We start from the raw sequence: 23990 nt of genomic DNA on the forward strand, positions 1-23990 counted from the left end.
GAAGACAAATTTTTAGTAATTTTCTAGAGACTTCTTTTTGTCCTATGGATACTTTAAACTTCCTCTCTATGTAATATATTGGGGAATACATGTGGTTCTGAAGTAAAATGTGAACAGGGTGGGTATAGGTAGAAAACTTACCATTGTGAATCATCATTGTGACTAGCTGTGCAAATATGATAATATTCTGTCTTTGTGAATAGGGCACTTGTGAATGAAGAATCTTAGAATACTTTAGAAGGGACATTTAAACAATCGCAGAAGAAAAACAGAAGTTAAAACTTAAGAGAAAAGTACAATATTTGATTCCTTCCCTGAGGTACCAGGACCTAACAAAACATGCAAAATAAATGGTGCTCACAAAGCCCATTTGAAGACACATCTTATTTGGTCCCCATCATGGAATGTTCAGGCATCCAAGCTGTCAGTTCCTCAGTTCTCCAACCTGAAATGCTCAAAGAATGGAGGTAGAACTTCTGCAAGTTTTTACCACATATTTATATGGAGTTATTTCTCTCCCCCCTTCCTACTAACTGGTACACAGTTTTACAATGGCAATAGTTGAAATGTTAAACACAGGAAAAAAGCCTGAGAGGTTGTTGGGTCAGGTATATTAAAATCAAAAAAATAGAATTATTAGGTATATACATAACAGCATAAGTGAAATGAAGTGACACAGCAGTTTCTGTCCAAAGCTGAGTACAAAAATCAAGTAAACAAAACATCTGGGGTGGTTTGTCACAGCTGCTCAAAGAGCTTCCTTAGTCACTTATTTTCCTTCATATCTTTACGTATAAATAGTCTCACACACATCTTATACAATTAAGATTGCTTAACCACAAAAGTAGCCCCAAATATGGCATTTTTACTTTCTAGAGTACAACTAAAATTAGTATTTGATTCTTAAAATAATATTCAAATCATCTGAAACAACAAAGGAAATGCTTATGTCTTAGAAAACCCTAAAAGGCTCTGCAAAGATTAAAATCTTAATTTTGGTTTTCAAAGGGCACTGTCAAATAAGTCTTTATTTCGGAAATCATGGAACTGAAAAAGCTACACTGTTAAAAATATTCCTCCGAGAGAGAGAGAGAGAGAGAGAGAGAGAGAGAGAGAGAGAGAGAGAGAGAGAGAGAGAGAGAGAGAGCAGTTTCCCAGGCAGTTTCCCAGGTTCTTCCCTTGGCCCTGGGAGGTCTGAGCCAGCTCTGTGAAGTTGGGATTCCATGGGCCGCCCAGTTGCTGTGAGTGCTTATCAATGGCGCTCCTGCAGGGGGCGCTCAGAGCACATGTGCTACTTTGGGGCTGCCATAGGCCTCGGATCTGATCAGCGTTCATCAAAGAAAAATGTTTAAAGGTGTAAGATTTCCTGGGCAGGAAACCCCACAAAACCCAAAACACTGAAGTCTGGGAAAGACATTTTTAAGTTGCTGACTTCATCTGTAATATCTAACAGGTTGGATTAGTAATTTTTTTTTTTTTTAAGTAAGGCAAAGCACAAAGAAAATACAAAATGTCAGGCTATGCATCTGGTTATTTATGCTTTTTAAAAATGAGTATAGTTCTGCTTTACTGGGGATTTGTTGCAACGGTCTCTGAACCTTTGATTTACACATCCAATTGTAAACAGGGTTGGTGTGGGAGCACTTTTGGAGAAAACAGGTGTTTTCTTCTTAAGAGGTTGTATTCTGATGTTGGTAGCAGAGCAAGGTGACCAGCTAAGGTGTGGTCCAAGCTGTATCCTGCTGGGCATTAGTCCAAGAGAACAGAATACATTTCCATGTTCACTGTGAGCTTCCTGAGTAATTTAGCCTCTACTTTCAGGAATCAGGCATGGCAAATGATCGCAGCATGTGAGATAACTGGCGCAACCAGTGACTGTCACTTTCTTTCACCAAATGAGGCAGCCATTCCTGATGGAGGGACAAGTCACCCTGAGTGCTAAGGCTGCTGCTGATACTGCCCTTCCGTGGCTGTGTAGAAATCATCCAGGACACTCTGTAAGTAATCAAACGTTGGTCTCTCCTCTGCCTTTTCTTTCCAGCACATCTTCATAATGTCATAGAGCTCATCTGGGCAGTTCTCCATGCGGGGCATCCGGTAACCCTGAGACAGGGCAGTCATCACATCAGCATTGGTTCTCCCTAAGGCCAAAGAGGAAAGAAAAAAGACATTTAGAAACCTGACAAGAGGGGCATGCATGCACTACAGAAGTCTTTTTGCTATTTACATCCTGCACCCGTGATTGAAAAAAGTTTTATTAAATCTATTACAGGTGGAAGTGTATCCTCCTAAAATTCCTATGTTGAAGTCCTAATTTCCAATCCCTCAGAATGTGATTGTATTTAGAAATAAACCTTTAAAGAGGTGGTCAGGGATGAGTTCTAATCAAATACGACTGGTGTCCTTCTAAGAAGAGGAGATTAAGGCACAGGCCCAGAGTGGTGATCACATGAAGACACAGGGACAAGACTGCCATCTACCAGTCAAGCAGAGACTTGGATAAAACCAACTCTGTTTATGCTTTGATCTCCGTATCCTTCAAAGCATGGACTTTGGGTGAAGTTCTGGCATCGGCATCGTGATGGAGGTAATCTCTGGAATGATGTAAACAGGAACTGGAATGCAAATTTGGTTAGGAATATCTCTTTCACTTCTTTGAGTGAAAACCTCCAGTTGCATAAAAGTTCAGAATATGCCCACAGAAGATAAACCTTGCCAGATCCCCCTAACCTTACCACAGATATTTTCTTCCTTATTCTTCTGTATCCTTATTAATGAGCACAAAGTCCTCACTAACTCTGAAGGAAACTGTCAGTGATGCAGATAAAGGCCAGACATACTCCATTCTGTCTGGAGAATTTAACTTGATAAAAGGAGTTAAGTGGAAAGAATCTGAACTCTATCTTTTTATGCACAAATAAGTCAACAAACCAAACAAATCACTAAATGACAAGTCTTTGTAGAAGAAAGAAAATATGGGGAGTGAGACCTCCATTAGACCCTGAGATTAAACTTGTTAGTTAGCACTTGGTCTGTGGTTTGGTTAAAGAAGGCAAACACCCATTGGCTGATGATTGCCTTACTAGACAAGCAATTTCATGTTCTATCCTTTAGTCTTTGACCAGTCACTTATTGATAATCACTAGAGTTTTTAAGAAAGCACGAGGCTTTAAGAGAAGCAGAGACGATATCAATGGCACACAGCCCAATGGGGAAGACACCGTAGGTGTTGGGGGCAGGAAGTGGTATCTGGAGTGATCAGGAATTAGCAGATACTACAAGTTGGCAGAGGTACACAGGAAGAAAGAAAATGTGGTTCAACAGAGGTTAGAAAGGAATTGGGGTTCGTGACAGGAGAGGGGACCCAGTAGTTCCACAGATTATAACAATCTTTAAAGATACAGGGTTCCTGTGTGTGTGTGTGTGTGTGTGTGTGTGTGAGAGAGAGAGAGAGAGAGAGAGAGAGAGAGAGAGAGAGAGAGAGAGAGAGAGAGAGAAGAGAGAGAGAGAGAGAGAGAGAGAGAGAGAGAGAGAGAGAGAGAGAGAGAATGAGAACCAGCCACCTTTTAACCATAGTTGTCTACTCAATAATAGTTTTTCCAAAAAGGCAAACTATTATTTTTATTTATTCTTTTTTTCTCTTTTCTGCTGAGAATTTCTTGTAGTAAATTCACAAGTATGATTTTTTAAATTCTGATGCACACATGGCATTAAGATGCTAGGTACATATGGCAGAAGACTGCTAGAAAAGACATATGCTTCAGAACACTGTCATTTTCAAACCTCCTTTCTCTTTATATGAGCAAAGCAAATCAAAACCCTGTACCCAGGGACTTTTTCTTTTTACAAAATTCTTATAGAGATATATAATTACAGTTTTGATTTTAAGATAATGGAATGAGGATCTTTTGCCTCCCTTTCCATTTTTCCCCTATATTTCACCCCAAAATAGAGAACAAAAAATAGAAACTTCATCTTTGATGAAACTAGGAGACATGTGGCAGCCAGAGGTAGAGTGATCTGAGCCAGGAGGAAGAAAGTATAACTACAATGCCCACAGAGAGGGATAACAGGCAGGATGGCCCACTAGGACAAACACTGGGAGGGCTCCCAAAGGAGTGGCCAGAACCCCTTAAGGGGGGTGCGAAGACGGTGGTCACAGGGAGGATGGTACCCAGAGCCTGCCTGGTGGTGTCTGGGGTAATGTTGGAAAAACCATGCGACGGGTTGAGTATGGTGTGTTCCCTGTGAAACTCCCTGAAATTTGGTTGCCTTTATGATGGCGTTGGGAGGTAGGTCATTGGTGATTAGGTTATGAAGGGAGAATGACGACTTTCTCATAGGAGTACATCCTCTTCATTCTTGAGGAACTGCACTAGTTACCAGAGGAGTGAGTTGTTATCTAGTGAGGCCACCCTTCCTGTTTCATCTCCTCTGCATGAGCTCTTTTCCCCTCCTGCTTTCCATCATGAGTTGAAGCAGCACAAAGTCCTCACTAGAAGCTGAGTAGATGCCAGTGCTATGTTTAGACTTCTCAGCCTCCAGAGCTAAGAGACAAAATAAACCTCTTTCTTGTATAAGTTGCCACTCTCAGGTATTCTGCTATAGCAACAGAAAAGAGACTAAGACAAAACTAAATGGAGAAGCTCTATGCCCAGCAGGGAGGGGGAGTTCAGGACAGAAGACTGGGTATGAGAAGAAAGGTTAAAAACAAAAAAGTGGGACCCTGTGGCAAAGGCCATATCATGGAAGGACCTTGACTATATTCTTATTTAATAACAAGTAAAATGGGAAAAGGAACTCATTTTACTCAAGATTTGATTGTGTAATAATTTAGAACTATGAGCCACAAATAGTAGAATAAATAACCCCAAACTCCTAAAAGTAGATTCTCTTTGAGAAGCATCAACAGGTGGGGGCCTGTGGCAATTTTTCATTAGAAGCCTCTTTTCACTACCTGGCTTTTTAATGTGTATATATTACTTAGATAGAATAATATTATTTAATAAAAATGTCATGGTAAAAAAATTAGAAACTTCAGAAATTTATCAAGAAGAAAACTAATATAACCTTATTATCTTTTTGCTCAAGGATAATATCATTTTGGTAAATTGCACCTTTTAGTCTTTTTCCTTTATAATTATGTGTTCACTTTTTATGTGGCTTTATTATTTCTTTTTTTGTTTTGTTTTTTCTTTTCTTTTATTCCTTTTTGTTTTTAGTTTTACAAAACTGGGCCTATCACTTCTAAAGCACTTTTAAAAAGACTAAAATGTCCAGCACTTTTCTGTGCAAAGAAAGTCTTTTTAAATAACTCCATATGAGGGGAGCATATTTTAATGGTGGAGCATTTTAATTATAATGGTGGAAAATGGCATATTTTGGCAGTGTTTACCAATTTCTGTGATATCTATAAATCAAGTCCTCTGATATTTAAGTAAATAGGCAAATTCTTCTCATCATTCCCAATGCTAGATGTCCTCCTGATCTAATAATCAGGAATAATGATAATGAAGACCTCCTGGAGGTACCTCACATCCCTAATCCTTACATAGGTTAATTTATTTGGAGAACACCCCGAGCAATGGTTTCTGATTAATTCTACCATATATACTTTTTTTTTGTGAATCTACCTATTCTTCTACTGATTATTTTATATTTATGATTTGCACCCCAAATATTCCAAATCCTGGACATGGAGCACACGGGGTGAGGGGAAAGTCTTAGGAGACATGTGGGTCTCAGTTTGGAAGCAGCTCTGCTACCAGTCAGAGGTCTCTGAACCTAAGAGGCCTCTGCTGAGTGTCATGTGTAGTATGGTGTACATGTTACATTACATTATCATATTGTTTATCAGGTAATGATCAGTTAGATAATCTGAATATACAATCTTTTTCTTACTTCAAACAGATATAACTACAGATGTAGGTCTAAGGAGAGATATAGAAATATAATGCCAGACATCAGGGCTCATCAGAAATATATTTCCTAGTTTACAACAGTGTTAATTTATTAACTTCAGTGTCTAGAGCCAGGGGCAATTGGAATACAAAATGCTGGCACAAGAGGGATTTCCTGAGACCACTGGCCCTCTGTTGCAGGCAGAACTTGACTTTCATTGTATTCAGTGCCAAGGCACTTCTCTGCCTTCTGAAATTCTTTGCTCCCAGGTGTAGTCCCTGTCCCTGCTTCTCTGTGGCCCATCCCCACAGCAGTGGGAGTAACTGGAGCACACCCACCATGGTTCTTAGGTCCTAAAGCCTTCTCCAGCTTCCAGCTCATGAAAGAAGGATTTGAAATACTAAAGGTGTAACTTTAACTCATCTACAGATTTTGTTAAAAGTCAAACATTAAAAAGAAAGTGAAGGTTTGGGAGAAATCCCTGTTAACCACTTCAGCACAGACCCAGGGGAAAGGAAGAGACGTGAAGAATCTGGCTCTGTGGGCTTCAGGTGTTAGGAATCTGGAGATACTGAATCATGTTCCAACTGACACCCATAAGTTAAAGATCAGCAGGATGGTCCACTGATAAATGTTGGCAGTCATTTTCTGAACAAGAAAAGACTCCACAGTGCTTATTACAAAACCTCAGTTCCAAAACAAGTCAGAAGGCACTGGAAATCCTCACTTGTTCTCTTTCCTCCTCTGTGAGGGGCTCCGACTTGGAGGAGCACCTGTGTCTAATCCAGTCTCATCTCAACACCTCTAACAGTACCAGGCATGCTCTAGGCACTGAAGAAGTGGTAGAATTAATTAGCAAAAAATGAGTATGCACTCAAAGAAGGCAGAGAAGTGTCTTGACACTGAAGACAGTGAAAGCCAAGTTCTGGTACAAAGTGCTTATTCTTTACTTTATTTTTAAATTTTTTTAAGTAGATGCCTTCATAAATTTGACTCTATTCTCATGTATAATACTTGAATGGAATTGGTGAGTAAGCAGTACCTGGGTAGGGAATCTTCCCGTAGGTAACGATTTCATACAGGAGAATTCCAAAGGACCATACATCAGACTTGATAGTGAAACATCCAAAGTTGATTGCTTCTGGAGCTGTCCACTTAATAGGAAACTTAGCACCTAGAGACGAAGACAGGTGACTCTTACTTGAGCATCTCAACATAAAGTCTTGGACACGAACCCTCACATTTTTCCCTTTTGATTTTTTAAAAATTCACATTATTTATCTTAACCAGGTCACACATATATATGTTATAAAATGGAGATGTGCAAAATGTTGTATAAAAATGTTTGCATCTTCTTTTGATTCTCAATTTAGTAGCAAAGTTTCTTGTGTCATCTCCCAGGGATATTATATCTAGCCTACTTGAAACATAAAAGAATATGATAGGGAATATAAAGAGATTTATTCTAGGTTTCTGTTTGCCCCTAAAAACCAGGCTTTAAAGCATAGATCTTTAGTGTTCAGATTTTCTCTAGAGCCAGGCATGATGTTGAGTCTCAATGACCCATGAGGCTGAGGCAGGGAGTTCTTGGCCAGCCTGTGCAATATAGTGAGACTCCCATCTCCAAAAAAAAAAAAAAGGGAAAGAAGAATTTTAATTTTTCTCTAATGAACCATTTCCATTTTTCTATTTTATTCTGTTTACATGGGATATACATATCTTTTATTACATATTATTTTTATTTACTTGCTTATTTGGCACTGGGGATTGAATGGAAGGCTCATGTGTGCTAAGCATACACTCTACCACTGAGCTACACCCCCAGCTAGAATTATTGTTACGCTTTTGTGGACAACTATAGCTAAGCCTGAGCCAAAAGAGATTTCAGATGCTACTCCATACAGAAATGAACTATTCTTTAAGTTTCTAGGAAAAAAAATATTAAACTTTTAGGATTATCCTCCAGAAATAACACACAAGTGGTTAAAATAAAACTAATCCTTGTTTAACGATTCTTAGGAAAATTAAGAAAGCAGTTGGCTCACTGGAAGACAGTGAGCTCTGCAAAAAACATTCACTTCACTTCTGGGGGCAAGAGCATCAGAATGCCCAGGTCATGTGCAACAAGATAACCCTACCACAGGGAAGGCCAGTGGATCCCCAACCGTGTGCCTGGCGAAACCATATGCCAGGACTGAGAAATGTACAACTGTCTACACACTTTTTGTTCTCACATACAATTGGAATGTAGGAAAGTGAAGCAAAATATTCTTGTGGGTATTACCTTTAGTTCTGGGTGTGTGGTAATGTCCATATTTTAATTTGTATTTAAAAGGCCAGAATATGCGTGTGTATGTGGGATGGGGAGGCGAGGCTAACAGATCATTGCCAAATTAAATTCATCTCCAAATTGAAAAACAAAAAAGTCAGATATAAAGCCCATAATTACTCTTACAAATATTTTCTCTATAGCTAAGAAAAGTGTATACCTTTCATGATTTGAGTGAAAAACTTCCACCATATAATGCAAAAAAATAAAAAAGACTATTGATCTTGTGGAATCTATTTTTGTTTTGCTTTGCTTAATTGAAATACAAATGATAGTGCTGATGAAGGTAATCTATGGAGATCATGGAGATCACTGACTTTTTAAAAATAATTATAATAGAGCCATTCACAGATATGTTGAATATTGTACCAGTTGTTTTTTAAATAATGATTTTTTGTAACTGCTTTGTTAAAGACAATAACCAAACACTTAAAGAGGCTGTCAGAACGCACCTTCCCTTGCTGTGTACTCATTGTCTTCAATGACTCTAGCAAGACCAAAATCTGCAATCTTGCACATGAGTGACTCAGATACAAGGACATTGGCTGCTCGCAGGTCACGGTGGATGTAGTTCTTCCGCTCGATGTAAGCCATGCCCTCTGCAATCTGAAAACAGAAACAGGCTTTCATTTTTGTATTTATCATAGACTATCATAGTGGACCACCAAGGAAAAAAAATTATGTTCCTGAAACCTTTTCGTGTATATTATTCTGATGGTTCAAGTTTTAAAGACAGTGGGTAAATTACAATTGTTATTTGAATCTTTTCTAAAATAACCATGCCCCCAACCAAAAGTCTCCAATAATGGAGGTCCCTTTTAAAATTTTTATAATAACAATATGTCTCAACTTCACTAATGTGTGGAGAAGCTTTTTAAGACTCTACTAAATCCTCACATGTTGATATGCAGATGTCATTATCCAACCTTTTCAAATCAGAAAACACATGCTCTGGTCTGAATGCTTGTTTCCCCTGAAATCCATATGTTGAAATTCTAACCCCGTGTGTGATGGTTTTAAGAGGTGGGGCTTTTGGGAGGTGGTTAGGTCACAAGGGCAGATCCTTCATATATAGAACTGTGCTTTTATAAAAGAGATATAAGACGGTTGCCTGGGCTTTTCCATTAGCAAGGATATAACTAGAAGGTGCTGTCTATGAACCAGAGAGAGAGAGTCCTCACCCGACACTGAATCTGCTGCCTTATCTTGGACTTCCAAAGTCCCCAGAACTATGTCTGGTGTTTTTTTCTGTTTTTATAGACAGGGTCTTACTAGTTTCCCAGGATAGCCTCGAACTTGCAAAACTCCTGCCTCAGCCTCCCAAACATCTAGGATTACATGCCACCAGGCCTGCCTACTAAATATGTTGTTCAAGCAACCCATTCTATTGTATTTTGTTGTAGCAGCCCACACAAAGACAATAGAGCTGGAGAAAGTGACCTAATACAAATAAATTAACAGGATATCAAGAACAGGATGTCTGTCCTTGGTCAACACATCCCCTCTGTTAAGTTAATGAACAGCTCATGGAACCGGCTCTCCAGGTTCTCTGGGCACAGTCTCTCTAGGATGACCAGAAAGATTCACTTTGACAACAGAGATGACAGTGGGAAGGAATCAAAGATTTAAAAAGAACAGTAACAAGGGGTATGAGAAACTACTACTCAGTGCTGAACAGAAAAAGTGGCATGGCTCTAAAATCAGGTTTTTAAGAAAGACATTTAAAAATTGTAGTTAAAGATAAGGAAGAAAGGAAGGGAGGGAGGGAGGGAAGAATGGTGGGGCGGGAGAAAGAATGAACCATTTAGTTATTACTGCTAAAACAATTAGAGAAAACTGTAATTAGAATTGTTTCACAATGAAACAATTCTGCAGCTCAGCTCAGAAGAGTGGACTTTTCCCAGTCCTCAGCAGTAGCCTGCATGATCATGCAGTTCAAATTCAATTCCAAGCCCTATTGCTTAGCAAAGGACCAGCTCCTTATTTCCAGGTTTGCTTTTCATTCCCCTCTGGTCTTCTCCCTGAGCTCACCTTCCGCTTAGTGAATCTTCCTTCCCTCAAGTCCTCTTCCATAATTTCTCTTTACTCACCCTAGATGGTCAGTTTGCATAAAAACCATTTCCAGCTCCTGATCGTAGTTTTATCATTATTTTTACACTCTTTAATGTACTTATGATTAGGCCAAACAGAAGATAAATACATCAAGGGCAAAAGTCACCCCTTATATCTTTTCTCGCTTGTGTCAACTGAAAACTTCAACACTGTTACCAAGTCTCTTCAGAAAATGAACCAGGGTTTTAATACTATCAGAAAACTATGTTGTTAGCACACTGCTGCAGGAATTTGGCAAGTGTTATTTTTGTGATTATAAGAATCTTACCTATAAAGTTTGTTCAACACTCCTCTCGAAGTCTGATCATCCTAGGATTCCCTTTTGATGGGCACTAAGGAATGCTGTCCAGACTCCTTAGCACCGCCGCAAAGCCCTGCAGGGTCTGCCCTCACTTAGTCTTCCAGCTCCTCACCAAGACCACCCTTTCTGGTATCCTAGCTTCTACATACCGGCCTCTGCTTGGGACATTTGCCCCCTGTGCCTTATACCTGCCTTTTTCATTTTGCTGGTCCCAGCTGAGATGGCACATCTCTGAGAAACCTTGTGGCACCCCTCTCCCCTCATATTTCCATCACCAGGGATCCCCAATCCTCACTGGTTTGCCTGTCCTCAATCACTGCAGACGTGTAACCCTCTGGCACCATGTGCAGGGCATATCTATTCCTGTATCTCAACACGGAGCATAGGGCAAAGCATAATGACCTGGGAGCCTGTCTTTGTAAGGAAGTGGGACAGATGCTGAGCAGGGTGGAAAGGAGAGGAAGGAAAAGATTGGTTAGATCTGGATGAAAGTGACTATGCCTCCTGCCTTTCCCCCCAATACTCACAAGCCCTTGGCACTCAGGAGATGTGCCATCTTTATTGAATTCTGGAAAATATTCAAATAGCCTCTATGGGAAGTCCACAAAAGGTAGGCAAAAAGGGCTGGGGTTGTATCTCAAAAAGGGCTGGTAGAGCGCTTATCTTGCATGTGTGAGGCCCTGGGTTCGGTCCCCAGCACCACATAAAAATAAACAAATAAAGATATTGTGTCCATCTACAACTTAAAAAAAAGTGGGCAAAAGTGAGAACCCAGGTGAAAGTAGAGCATTGCTGTGACTTTCTCTAGGAAAAACTTCAGCACATCCACAGTGGGACAGGGAGAAGTTCATGGCCTGCAGGATCCACCCTTGATTAGCCTTCCATTTTGGAACTGGCAATCCTGAAATGGGTGATGACACAGTGGGTGATTTTGGTGGAGGCTGGGATGCAGGAGCTGTGCATTCTGATTCCCTTTGTCTGCTGTACTTTAACTTCAACAAGACTTATTAGAGCCCAAAACTGGGAAAAGTGGAGAGTGAAGATCAGACTAGCCCATGGGAAAGAATGGGAGGATACCATTGCAATAAAATGGATCTGAATATTTGGGCTTTGGGAGACAGAGCAAGAGGCCTGGTTGAAATTCACCCAAGCTGGTTCTAGAGCCAAGAGGAGATGAACAGCTGGGTAGGAGCTGCTGACGCTATCTGGGCCTTTGTCTGTGCTCCTTGGTGATTCTGCCTTTGAATTTCTTACTTGTCTTATCTGACATTCCAGTAATTATATACAAACTGGTCCAGGAATAAACAAACAAACAACAAAACCCCAAAGTTGGCTGAAATCTCAGCTTAGAGCTGACACTGAAGTTGACAGTAGCAACCTGCGCAGGAAGCTCCTCCACACAGCACACACAGCAGGCTGCATGGACTGAGCCCACAAATGTGACAATAAAAACTCACATCCTTGATGGACGTGATAGATGGTGATGGATTTCAATGATTGGCCGTTAAAACATAAGAGCATTCCAGGAATTTGTTGATAAGGTTTATTACTTCTACCCAAGTTCTGCATTTACATAACATCTAAATGAATTTTTAAAAAATGGGCTCTAATCTCAGCCATTCAAGAGTCTGCAGCAAGAGGATTCAAGGTTTAAGGCCAGTCTGGGAAACTGAGTGAAATTCTGCCCCAAAATAAAAATTAAAAAGGGTTGGGGTGGCTGGGACTGTGGCTCAGCGGTAGAACTCTCACCTAGCATGTGCAAGGCCCTGGGTTCGATCCTCAGCACCACATAAAAATAAATAAAATAAAGGTATGTGTCCAACTGCAAATAAAAAAATAAATATTTTTTTTAAAAAAGGGGGCTGGAGATATAGCTCAATGGTAAGGTGGCCCCAGGTTCAATCCTTAATACCAAAGCAAAAAAGAAAACAAAACAAAAAAAAAAAGGAGGAGAGAACATAAAAATGATTCTCTGAAATAACAATAGACTTGCAACAAGTGTGTGTTTACTTTGGCTTTCCTTTCTGCACCACAGGGTTTTAAGGAGCTCAGCTTCCAAAAAATAATTAGAGCATTTATCAAGACAGGACTCAAAACAATAGATTAGCCAAGTTGAATAAATGAGAGACATGGGAGCAAAATAAAAAGCGTTCAGGTATGTCTTGCATTTGGGTTCATAAATATTGAGACTCTTCTTGCATAAAAATTAGTTCATTGTCTTTATTTCCCTGATTTGTAAGCATTGTTTCTTCTTGGTTTATTTTTTAAAAACCTTAATTTTTAAATTTTATGTTTTGGGTTTTAGTATTTCTTTTGGCTAAAGTAAATTTGGCCCCACTTTGCAATAGCAGGAAGAAATCAGGCTAATGAATCTAGGATCAACTCTTCTTTCATTAAAGTCCTTCTTCCTTCCCCAGGGCCGTGTAGCAATTAGCACAGCAGAAAGAGCTGTCCCATAAATACATAAAACCAAGGCTCTGCTGTCTATGGGGACCCTGCCAGCTGAGAGCCCTGGCCTCCTGCTTTCTATTGTTCCAGTAGCTCAGAAAGACCCCTGGTGTGGGAAGTATGTAGAGTCAGTCAAGTCTGATGAGAAAAGAATCTACTGGATTCAGAACAGTTTTATGGTTTTGTGCTCACAGTATCTTACTATGAAGGTGAGACAGGTAGATGGGTAGATAGATAGATATTAACTGAGCACTTCTTATGTACTAGACCCTGTCTTCCATCCTTTATACCCAATTCATGCTTCATCTTAATAAAAAAAATCTATCACCTAGGCTTTATTTTCACCAAACAGATGCAAATGAGGCTCAGAGAAATCAAGGGACCTGCCAAACGCCAGAGTGAAAGCACCATTTATATCAGGTGTGTCTGACCTCCAAGTCCATGTTCCACAATGTCACATGTATAAGGGAGTTCAAGCTGGTTATTGACAATCTGGTTATAGAAGCTTCTGGAACCCAGAGTTTTCATGGAGAGACTACTTCTTTAATGAGAAGAGACAAAAAGACATTTGAGGTTTCCACCTAGAATTCAACCATTGGTAAGCCACATTTCACCCTTCAGAAATGGCACCATGAACTCTTCCCAGCGGGAGTTCAGGATACTCAACTTGGAAGTACATACAAAGCCTGGTTTGTCTGAACCATCCAGAACAGTGTTTCTTAATATTTTCCCCCCATTATCACTTCCCTATGGAGAAAAATTTAATTTTAAAATTTGAATTGGGGCTGAAGATGTAACTCTGAAGGAGAGCCTTTGCCTGACATGGGCGAGGCCCTATGTTCAATCCCCAAGACTGAAAATAAATAAAAAATTAATTAATTACAGTTGATTTATTCTTAACAGGAGAAATTAAACACAAATAAATAATATTGTGTTAAGTATGTTTGAAATTTGGAGGGCCACAAACCATTGTAATACGATTTCTTTACCTCTAAAGAACCAATTTTTTCTCACTTGGGGATGATTTTCCCCCCAGTACCTAAATGTAGTCTGAATGCATACCCCAAAGTTTGTGAAACTCACTCTCCAGTGCAATAGTATGTAGGAGATTAGATCATGAGGTCTTCCTCTTTTCTGAATGGGATAAAAGTCAAAGAAGTTTCACAGAGTTCTGCTGCTATGTGAAAACTCAACAAAGAGGACCTCACTAGACACCAAATGCTGGCACATGGATCTTGGATTTCTAGCTTCCAGAACTTTGAGAAATAAGTTTCTGTTCTTTATAAATTATCCAGTTTGTGGTACTTTGTTATAGCGGCACTAATGAATTAAGACACATTGCCTAAAGATACTAAGGGAACAAAGATTGTTTAAAACCAGTTTTGTCCTATGAATCAAAAGAGAGAAATGATATGCATGAATGACATATTCTTGGCTAGGATGAGGTCACAATGAAAACAACTAGCAAAAATTAAGCAGGGATGGGCTGGGGTTATGGCTCAGCAGTAGAGCGCTCACCTAGCATGTTCGAGGCCCTGGGTTCTATCCTCAGCACCACATAAAAATAAATAAATAAAATAAAGGCATTGTGTCCAACCACAACTAAAAATAAAATAAAAACAATTTAAGCAGTTAAATATCCTTTCATCCAGATAGCCCTATATGTCTTAAAAAAGCAATAGCTGTCATTCCCTTTGGAACTTTGATGGGGCCAAAAGGAAATTACTTTCCCAGAATCGTGCTACAGGTTATTGCCATGGTTTGCAAGTGAATTTAATTTCCCTTCTGTGCATTTTACAGTTAAATTAAATGTTAATTCTTAAGCCAGTATTTCTTAACTTTGGCTGTATGTTGAAATCACATGGGAAACTTTTACACATTATCACTCTCTGGGCCCCACCCCAACTAATTAAACTTGTATCTTTAGAAGTGGGGCCCCCTTGGGGAATCAAGACATGCACCCAGGCTAGGAACCTCTATAAGTCCTTGAGACAGGAAGTCTGGTTCATGACCAGCACATTAAAGTTTGAGAAGCATTGCACCAGATTGTATGTGCATGAGCTTATGCTATTTCAGGATTTAAAGTTCTAGGTGAACTGGAACAAAATCTTCATTTCAACATATTGCCAATGAACACTCTGTCACACGTGGACTGCTGTCCTCATAATGCTTGGGAAGTAAGTCCCAGTGCAAGTTGGTGTAAAAAAGGAGCAAGCAAAGTCAGGAGGGTTGCGAGTTCAAAGCCAGCCTCAGCAATGGAGAGGTGCTTAGCAATTACTCAGTGAGACTTTGTGTCTAAATAAAATATAAAATAAGGCTGGGGATATGGCTCAGTGGTTGAGGGCCCTGCATTCAATCCCCAGTACTACCACTACTACTACGACTACTAATAAATAAAACAGCAAGCAGGATGTATATGGTCATCCTAAAGAGCCCAGGCTAAGGAGAAGGAGGTAATTTGGGGAGGCAAGGTGGCAGATGATTAAGGTGCTGGGAATAACTTACTAGAATTCCTAGTATGTCAACAGTTCAAAACAGGTGGCTTGAGCTTTTGGTTTTCCTACAACCTGAGGTCAGAGATAGAAGATGGCAGGGGAGTATGTGGGGAACTTGCTGAGACCACGCAAAACATGTACTCCTCATTCGGGGAATAGGAAGACAGACTCTATTTAAATATTCATGGACAGGAAATTTAAATGAGTGTGCTCAACTAAGATGCTTCCAAATTTCTGGTCTGATTTAACATTTTTTGACTTTATATCCTGAGGGAAAAATTATTTTCAAATAAATGTCATAGCTCTGGGCATTCTGGCCATTACTTAGAGGGTTTGGGGAACTGATTCAACCCTTTGATTCCAAATCTGAAGAGGCTCCATCCTGGGCCACACCAGCTTCACCATGCCGGGCCCAGTGGTGTACAAACACAAGAAAACTCCAACTTTCTAAACCACCTACCAACGGGAGCTCAAGAAGGCTTTCAAAATGTTTCTTTTCCTCCTGTGCTGATGTTTATCGCCCTCTCAGTCTATGGGTGAAACTATTTACTGGAAAGGTGAAATAGAAAAGCATCCCACAACCTGCAGTGAGAATATTTATGAAGGAAGATTACTGTTAGGGAGGTTTCCACCCTCTGGGTTTAAAGTCAACTGATGTAGTTGTCTGCTCAATTAGCATGGCAAACACATTTTTAATTCCTCTTTTTGTACTTTTAGTGAAAACGTATAAAGGTGACATTTTCTTCTTTGATGTTTCTGTTCACTTTTATTTTAAAAAATGAGTTTACTGAGAAAATTGATAAGTGAGATTGTGGAGGTGCAAAATGACCGTGCTGTGAGTGTAGAGCCTGATGGCTGTCACCTGAAGATGCCTAGGACTGAAGCAAATGAAGTGGAACACACCCAACTCGCCTGTGCTGAGCACACTGTAGCCCCGGGAGGAAGGACAGAACTACTAGATAAGACAGCAAACCACAGGGGTCCACACCAGCCAGCAACCCAGACTAGGCAGTTGAAACTCCTGGCATCTGATACCCAGTGAAAAATTCTAGAAGATCACAATAATGATGTTTCCTGAGTCAAAGGACAGCCTCATCTGGTTAGATGTTAGATAAATAGACTTTCTGTCTTATAAAACAGTGAGTCCCACAAAGAGGCCTTTTCAATGCATGGGGACAAGGAAAGGAGTGAGCCATCCTAGACTGCCTCTTCCTCAACCACCAATCAGCTGCCCATCAGCTGAATGTCCTCAGCAGCCCAATCAACTAAACTGCTTCAACTGCCAATCAGCTGAACTTCCTCAACAGCCCAATCAGCTGAACTTCCTCAACAGCCCAATCAGCTGAATTTCCTCAGCAGCCCAATCAGCTGAATATATGCGCTTCCACAGCAGGAGGGTCACAGGTAAAGGTAGGTATCCCAACCCTAGAGCTGTGAAACAGGAAGGGCCAACCTCCAACAGAGGCACTCTCAAGCTCCTACAGTGGGTGAAAAAAATGTGCTGCTTTCTTCAGGTGAAAGACCCAACTGTCAGGGCTTGTGGGTGAGCTGGATCAAAGCTGGGACTCTGTTGAGCATCTGTTGGACATGCTGCATAACTATGTGGTAATGCTGCCAGCGTCTCTGTTTTTTTGGTGTATTCAATGGGGATGTGTTCCAAGAAATGTGTCTTTATATGATTTTGTCATTGTTAGAACATCATAGAGTGTACTTACACAAACCAAGGCAGCTATGATGTCAGTAGGCAATATAATCACATGGGACCACGGTTGTATATGTAGTTGTCCGTTGACAGAAACGTCGTCATGCAGAGCATGACTGTATTTGGTCTCTCTCTCAACAGCTCTTACAGCATCACAGCTTTTGCTCGCTGCCCATTGCTTTCTACCACCCCTGTTCCTCACCCTTACAGAGGCACACTCTTGTGATGGGCAGGAAGGGGACCGAACACAAACTCTAGAGTTCCATTTATTTGAAAATAATTCTTCCCACAGGATATAAAGTCAAAAAATGTTAAATCAGACCAGAAATTTGGAAGCATCTTAGTTGAGCACACTCATTTAAATTTCCTGTCCATGAATGTTTATTAAATAGAGTTTGTGTCCCTGTTCCCCAAATGAGGAGTACACATTTTTGCATGGTCTCAGCAAGTTCCCTACACATTCCCCTGCCAGCACTGCTCTGAGGAAGACTACACTGGTCCTTCTGTGCTAATGAACTTGGACTTCATATCATCAATACACTTTCTGAAAAGCAAATTTCCTGTGAGCATGCTGGGGGCTCATAGTACAGTGATGTTGGGTGGGAAATACCTAACAATGAAGGCCCTTGGGAATGCACAACGTGTACTTCTTTTGCAAGGAATTTGACTATAGAGAGAAATCTCAATTACATTTTACAAACCTAAGCAAAGCTCAAATAATCCCCCCTTTCCAGTGGCTTTCTTGCTAATGATGACCACCCAAGTCATTCATCTCTTTCTCCTTTTTTCTCCCCAAATGTCCTAGGAGGAGTCTGTCGACCCCAGCACCCAAGACAGTGCAGCTTCTAGCTCCCCTCACACACGGCTCTGGCTCCCAGCCATGATTTGGCTTGTCCTGCATGTGCTCTGTGGACTGTTGGCTCAGCACACAGACCTGGCTGCTGTCACCCGAGAAGCTACGTGATGCTTTAGACAAATAATGAAGTGTTGTGTGGATGACCTGGCTCTGGAAGTCTTGCTTGAGTGCTCTTGTGTTCATTCTAACGACTATGGCTTTCCTGAGAAATTGGCAAATAACAGGCTGTCTAGTTTGGTGAGCACCCCCCCGCCCCCCTTTAATGAGAGGCACCCACATTTGAGTCAAATGACTGAGGGAAAAAAAGGAATCAAAGGAACCTCACGGAGGAGCTGAATGTGATCTCTCAAGCAAAGCTAAAATCTACCCCAGGAAATTCCAGCCCAAATGAGAAACTGGAACTGAAAATGTAACCTGTCTTCGAATTGGCTAGCTGGAAAACATTTGTCATCAAGACAGGCAGTGAGAAAGATTAAATTTTTAAAATCTGCCAAAAAAGCAGGAAAGAATAAAAATCTGATTTTTCCTGTCGCTTTGCCTGTTCTTACAGGACTGTTTGCTTTATTCTCCATATATTTTCTTCCTGTGCTTGAGAAAAAGAATTTCATATAATGAATTACATTCAAAACCCCTAGAGAGCCTGTGAAATAATAACATTTATAAGTTGGAGGTGAAAAATGAATAGCAATTGAGTAAACCCACAGTCTTTTTTGAGGGCTCTTTTCTAATCCGGAGCCCCCGGGGTTGATCCCAAAACTCAAAGGACTATCTAATTCCAACAACATAAAACAGGGACTTTACAAAAATAATGTTTTAGTAAGCACCTATCTCCTCTACCATACCAAATATGACAGCATTTTTTATAGCATATAGTTATAGAAACTCTTTTCTATTAATATTAATTGATTCCCCATCCTGGATCACTACACTCTGAAACTTGAATGGAGGAAAGGATGGAAAAGAGAGCTCATTCATTGCCTTGTTTGCATTCTTATCTTTTTTAGGATTAAAATCTCTTGAAATTCTTGTTTTACCTGTATTTGGTTACTATAATATTATTATTTTCCAAACAAAATGCCAAGGAGTAGTGATATTTATATTTAGATGATGATGACGTTAGTTACTATGTGCTACCACTTACCCTGGCATGCATAAGGCTAAGTTTATGTTCATTAAAATAAGACTGTGGGATCAGTGGTAGAGTGCCTGCCTTGCATACATGAGGCCCTAGGTTTGATCCTCAGCACCCCTCTCCCCCAATAATAAGACTATGAAATAGGTATTACTCATAGTACGAGGAGGCTGAGTCTTGGAGAACTTATGATGTTTTTAGAAAAGCCAGGATTTGAATCCATGACTGGCTGGTCCCCCCATCTGTGCTTTCAACCAGTCATCCAAACTGGCTGCTTCTTTTAAAAATAGAATGCTCCCTAAATTAACAGTAGGAAAAAAAGAACTAGATCATTTACAATTGCCCAAGTTAAACCTCACAGGCAGCCTACCTTCACAGTTCAAAGATGAGGGCAGTTTGGCATGGGCAAACATTTTCAAAACATTAGAGCTGGTGGAGATTTCTGCAACTGATCATAATGTAATCAATCTAACAACACACAAGGAATTCTGGGAGACATGATCTCTAAAAAGATAGCTTCATCAAATAACCATATTTAAATGAGTTAAATGTCCATGAAAGAGAATCACCTTCTTTAGTAAAAAGTTTTAAAAAAGAAAAAACTGTTAACTAATCCTCATAGAATTTCTCTTGTGTAAAACACACTGGACTACTTCACATCCATGAAGATGGATATATCAGAAACCAGACTATAACAAATGTGAGGATGTGAAGAAGTTAGAAACCCATGCACTGCTGGTAGGCATGTAAAATGGTGCAGCTGCTTTTAAAACCAGGATGAAGGTTTCTTGAGTTAAAAATAGGATTACTATATGTTCCACTGATTCCAACTCTCAAAATAAATGGAAGTACCTGTGAACAGATACTTGTACACTGAAGTTCACAACAGCATTATTCACAACAGGTGAATGGTGTAAGCAACCCAAGAGTCCATCATTGGATGATAAAGAACATGTGGTATGTACATACAATGGAATAGGTTCAGCCATAAAAATGTGGAAATTCTGATACATGCCACAACATGGGTGAGTCTTGATGATATTAGAATAAATGAAACTAGTTTTAAAAAGACAAAAACGGTTAAGATTCTACTTGTACAAGGTACTTCAAATAGTCAAAATCAGAGAGGCAGGAAGCAAGAGGGTGGTTAATTAACAGAGGCTGGGTGAGGGGGCACATTGGAAGTTAGTTGGGGAATTTCAGTTGGGGAAGAGGAAAGAGTTCTGGAGACAGATGGTGGTGATGGCTGTACAAAAACGTAAATGTACTTAATGCCACTGAACTGTACAATTAAAAATGGTCAAAATGGTACACTTTATGTTATGTATATTTTATTACAACTAAAAAAAAGAAAAAAGAAGAAAAACCTTTGCTGAATGCTTTCAGCTGGAGCAGAACCTCTCAAAGGATACTGGCTACAGGGAGAGAAGTTAGAGTTTATCAACCTCACAAGGCGGCAGGCTGCATGAGAGGGCCTAATCCACACTACAGTAGGACCCAGCCAAAGAGGAAGTGGCTAAAAGGCTTCTATAACTTCCTCCTACTAGCTGCCTCTTAAGTCTAGACTCAGAACTCTGGACATAAACCTGACTATGTTAATACAGAGTCTGGTTCTCGAAGAAGGCAGACAGATTACCAATTACGTCTCAGACTTTGACACTTGGGGCTATGCATCAGGGACTGTGGAATGTGTTGGGGTTTATGTAAAACAGGACAAGTTTCCATCCCAAGCTTCAACTTTTCCATGCAGCAAAATGGAACTAATTATTACTATTATACTATTAATTTTTTTCTGAATTGTAAGTTTTTGTGTGTACAAGTGTGGGTAGTACTAGGATTTGAACCCAGAGTCTTGTATGTGCTAAGCACATGCTCTGCCACTGAGCTATACCCACAGCTCTGATAGTATTATTTAAAATAAAAAGATAAAAGTCAAGATTTGGTTCATAATTGTAAACTGCCAAATGGTTGAGTTGATCTTTCAGAGCCATGGGATAGTGGGAGGCCACAGAGAGGCACACAAGTCCAACCTCAGGTACACTGGTGTGTCTGCAGGTTGACAGGCCTCGGTTTTACCATCTTCTTTTTCCTGATTGACAGCTGTCAACATCAGGAGAAGGTTCTAGACTCTGCTTCTAATAACAGCCCAAAGAGGCCCCCTTATATAGTACCAGGTTCATGAAGGTGAAAAGGAGACCATCTGCAATGATTCCCTTTCCTCCCATTCATGAAAGAGACTCACTAGTTCTGAACACAGGACAGGACAGTGAGGAAAGGACACTCTGGGATCAGTAATCTCTTTTGCTACCATTGCAACAATCTGAGTAACCCCTGCTCTGTGGCTAATCAGCTGCGCTTATCACTTAAAAGAAGAAGGAAGTAAAATGTTCTCAACTTATCCCAGCGAGGGAGGAAACAAGAGAAGAGCAGTTGGCTCAGGCGTACTTGCTTCCACTGGAGACAGGCAGGACGGGCTGAATCATGGTCTTCTCTGATGTGGAATGTGAACTGACCCAACAGGTAATGCAAAATGTTTCAAAGTGACAAACAATTCACTAGACTCAAGCCAAGTTTTGCTCAGTGAAAATAAGCTGCAACTGTCAAGAGATGTAAAAACACTCCTCCTCTGATCTTGTTACCTGGAGACTGGGGGGTCAGTGGTAGAGGAAACACAGCAAAACAAGGAGAGGATTGTCCATGGAAATGATCTATACTGTTATTTATGTCAGCAAACAACTGGAGGTGATCTAAATGTTTGTCTCTGAGGGAACATTAAGGAAATGATGATATGCTCTTTGGAATTGTAAAAGGTACATACGTGTTCATAGAATTTTTAATAAAAAATGAAAAACTGTCATATTCAGTTAAATACCTTTAAATGTGTAATATCATACATACAGTATAAGCCTAAGGTATAGTTTTAAAAACGATGTGATTTAAATAATAAAAGATGGACAGTAAAGTGCTAATAGAAAAGATGTGGAAAGGGCTCACACAAAAAGTTCCACATAAACAAGCAGGCGCGGTGGTGCACACCTGTAATCCCAGTGGTTCTGGAGGCTGAGGCAGGAGGATCATGAGTTCAAAGCCAGCCTCAGCAAAAGCGAGTCTGTTGCTAAACAACTCAGTGAGACCCTGTCTCTAATGAAAATACCAAAATAGGACTGGGGATGTGGCTCAGTAGTAAAGTGCCCTTGAGTTCAATCCCCAGTACCATCTCCCCCCAAAATAAAAATAAAAAGTTCCATAAAAATAAACTGTAAACAACAAATAAAGATAAGAAAAGAAGCTTGACTTCATTCTTGTTAAATAAACACAATTTTTTTAAAAATGTCACCTACTGGACTGGATTAGAGGAAGATGATGATGCCTAGTTTGGACAAGAAGATGAAGTAAAAGGCACTCTCATTTTTTGAAAGACTTTGGGAAAAATTATCAAAATTTAAAATGTGTACACACTTTGGGTGTGGTAGATCTACAACCAAAAACCTATCCTTCAAATGTACTTGTCCAAGTACACAAACAAGTATGTAGAAGAACCATTACCATATACTGTTACAGCAGAAGAAACAACAACAACAAAAACCAGCAATAAGGACAAAAATCCCACCAAAAACAACAACAACAACAACAAAACAACAAAAATATCCATCCACAAGGGAATCGTTAAATGAGTCATAGGACAGCTCTATAAGAGAATAGTAAGCAGCTGTAAAAGAATGAGAGAGATTACTTTGTATTGATATAAAAAGAGGATCACAATAAATTAAGCTATCTAGTTACAACATAAATCATATGGTATGAACTGTATAAATACCATCTACAGGGAAAAGAGTCCACAATCTCTGCTGGTATCTGGGAACATGCATTAGAATTATTAAAATTGGGTCCAAGCAGATAGGGTATAATAAGGTTTTTAGTTTATCAATGACAAGTGTAATTACATTTTTCTCTTTAATCATTGAAGTACTATCAATGCTCAAACTTAAAAAAAAAAAATTAGAAGTCCTGGTTTCAATCCCCCTCACCAAAAACAAAACAAAACAAAACAAACAAAAAAACCACACACACACACGTACACACAAAAGAAAAAAACAAAAAGAAAATAGTAGCACCTATGTTATATTTCAACTAAAACAGAAAGACCTTGAGTTTTGTTAGGCTAAACAGAATTCCCATGCCAAGCCAGCCATGGAACTCTGAAAACAATCCCTGACTTATTTACTCTGTGACGGACTTGAAGGAAGTGTAATGAGATCTAACAAATTCCAACTACACCTGAAACAGATTTGCAATCATCTTTATTTATGTTTCAACTCTTTTGATGTGAGTTTTCAAAATAACATGTGTTAATGGATGGAGCCTGTAAGGTTCCCCAGTGGCTGCTCCTTCCTGAATTTTCCCTTTCTGAAAAATATGGAATCAGGAGGGGCTGGAGCCTGGGATCGGGAACGACTGAATCTGAGCAAGAAGACGTCAGCCTACCAGGTAAAACACATCTGCGCCCAGTAATTGGGGCAGCTAATTACTGGGTGTAATCAAATGTGGTGACAGAATAATTCTTCCCCAGTGACTGTAGTTTTATGATGAGAAAAAGAAACTTACTTGTAAGCTGTGACTTAGGAAAATGATCCCTTACTCAATTCAGCCAATTCTTGACAGCAGTGTTTCCCAGACTCATCCAAGCCCACAAGACACCTGTGGCTTGTCCTAG

At 39.9% G+C, this 23990-nt stretch overlaps 1 protein-coding gene across 4 annotated transcripts in view; it reads right to left on the bottom strand.

Annotated features, from left to right (window-relative positions):
- Nucleotides 1–474: 474 nt before the first annotated feature.
- Lyn (LYN proto-oncogene, Src family tyrosine kinase) overlaps nucleotides 475–23990 on the bottom strand; it is a 117975-nt gene continuing 94459 nt past the window's right edge. For all 4 annotated transcript variants that reach the window (XM_013357547.4, XM_005322920.5, XM_078017162.1 and 1 more), the window contains exons 11-13: nucleotides 8683–8836; nucleotides 6944–7075; nucleotides 475–2141 (exon numbers count right to left, since the gene is read on the bottom strand). In XM_013357547.4, coding sequence (XP_013213001.1) covers nucleotides 1939–2141; nucleotides 6944–7075; nucleotides 8683–8836 — 489 coding nt within the window. In that variant the 3' untranslated portion in view covers nucleotides 475–1938. The remainder of the gene's footprint in view (nucleotides 2142–6943; nucleotides 7076–8682; nucleotides 8837–23990) is intronic.

This window comes from Ictidomys tridecemlineatus, chromosome 7 (assembly GCF_052094955.1).
Source record: "Ictidomys tridecemlineatus isolate mIctTri1 chromosome 7, mIctTri1.hap1, whole genome shotgun sequence".
NCBI lineage: Eukaryota > Metazoa > Chordata > Mammalia > Rodentia > Sciuridae > Ictidomys > Ictidomys tridecemlineatus.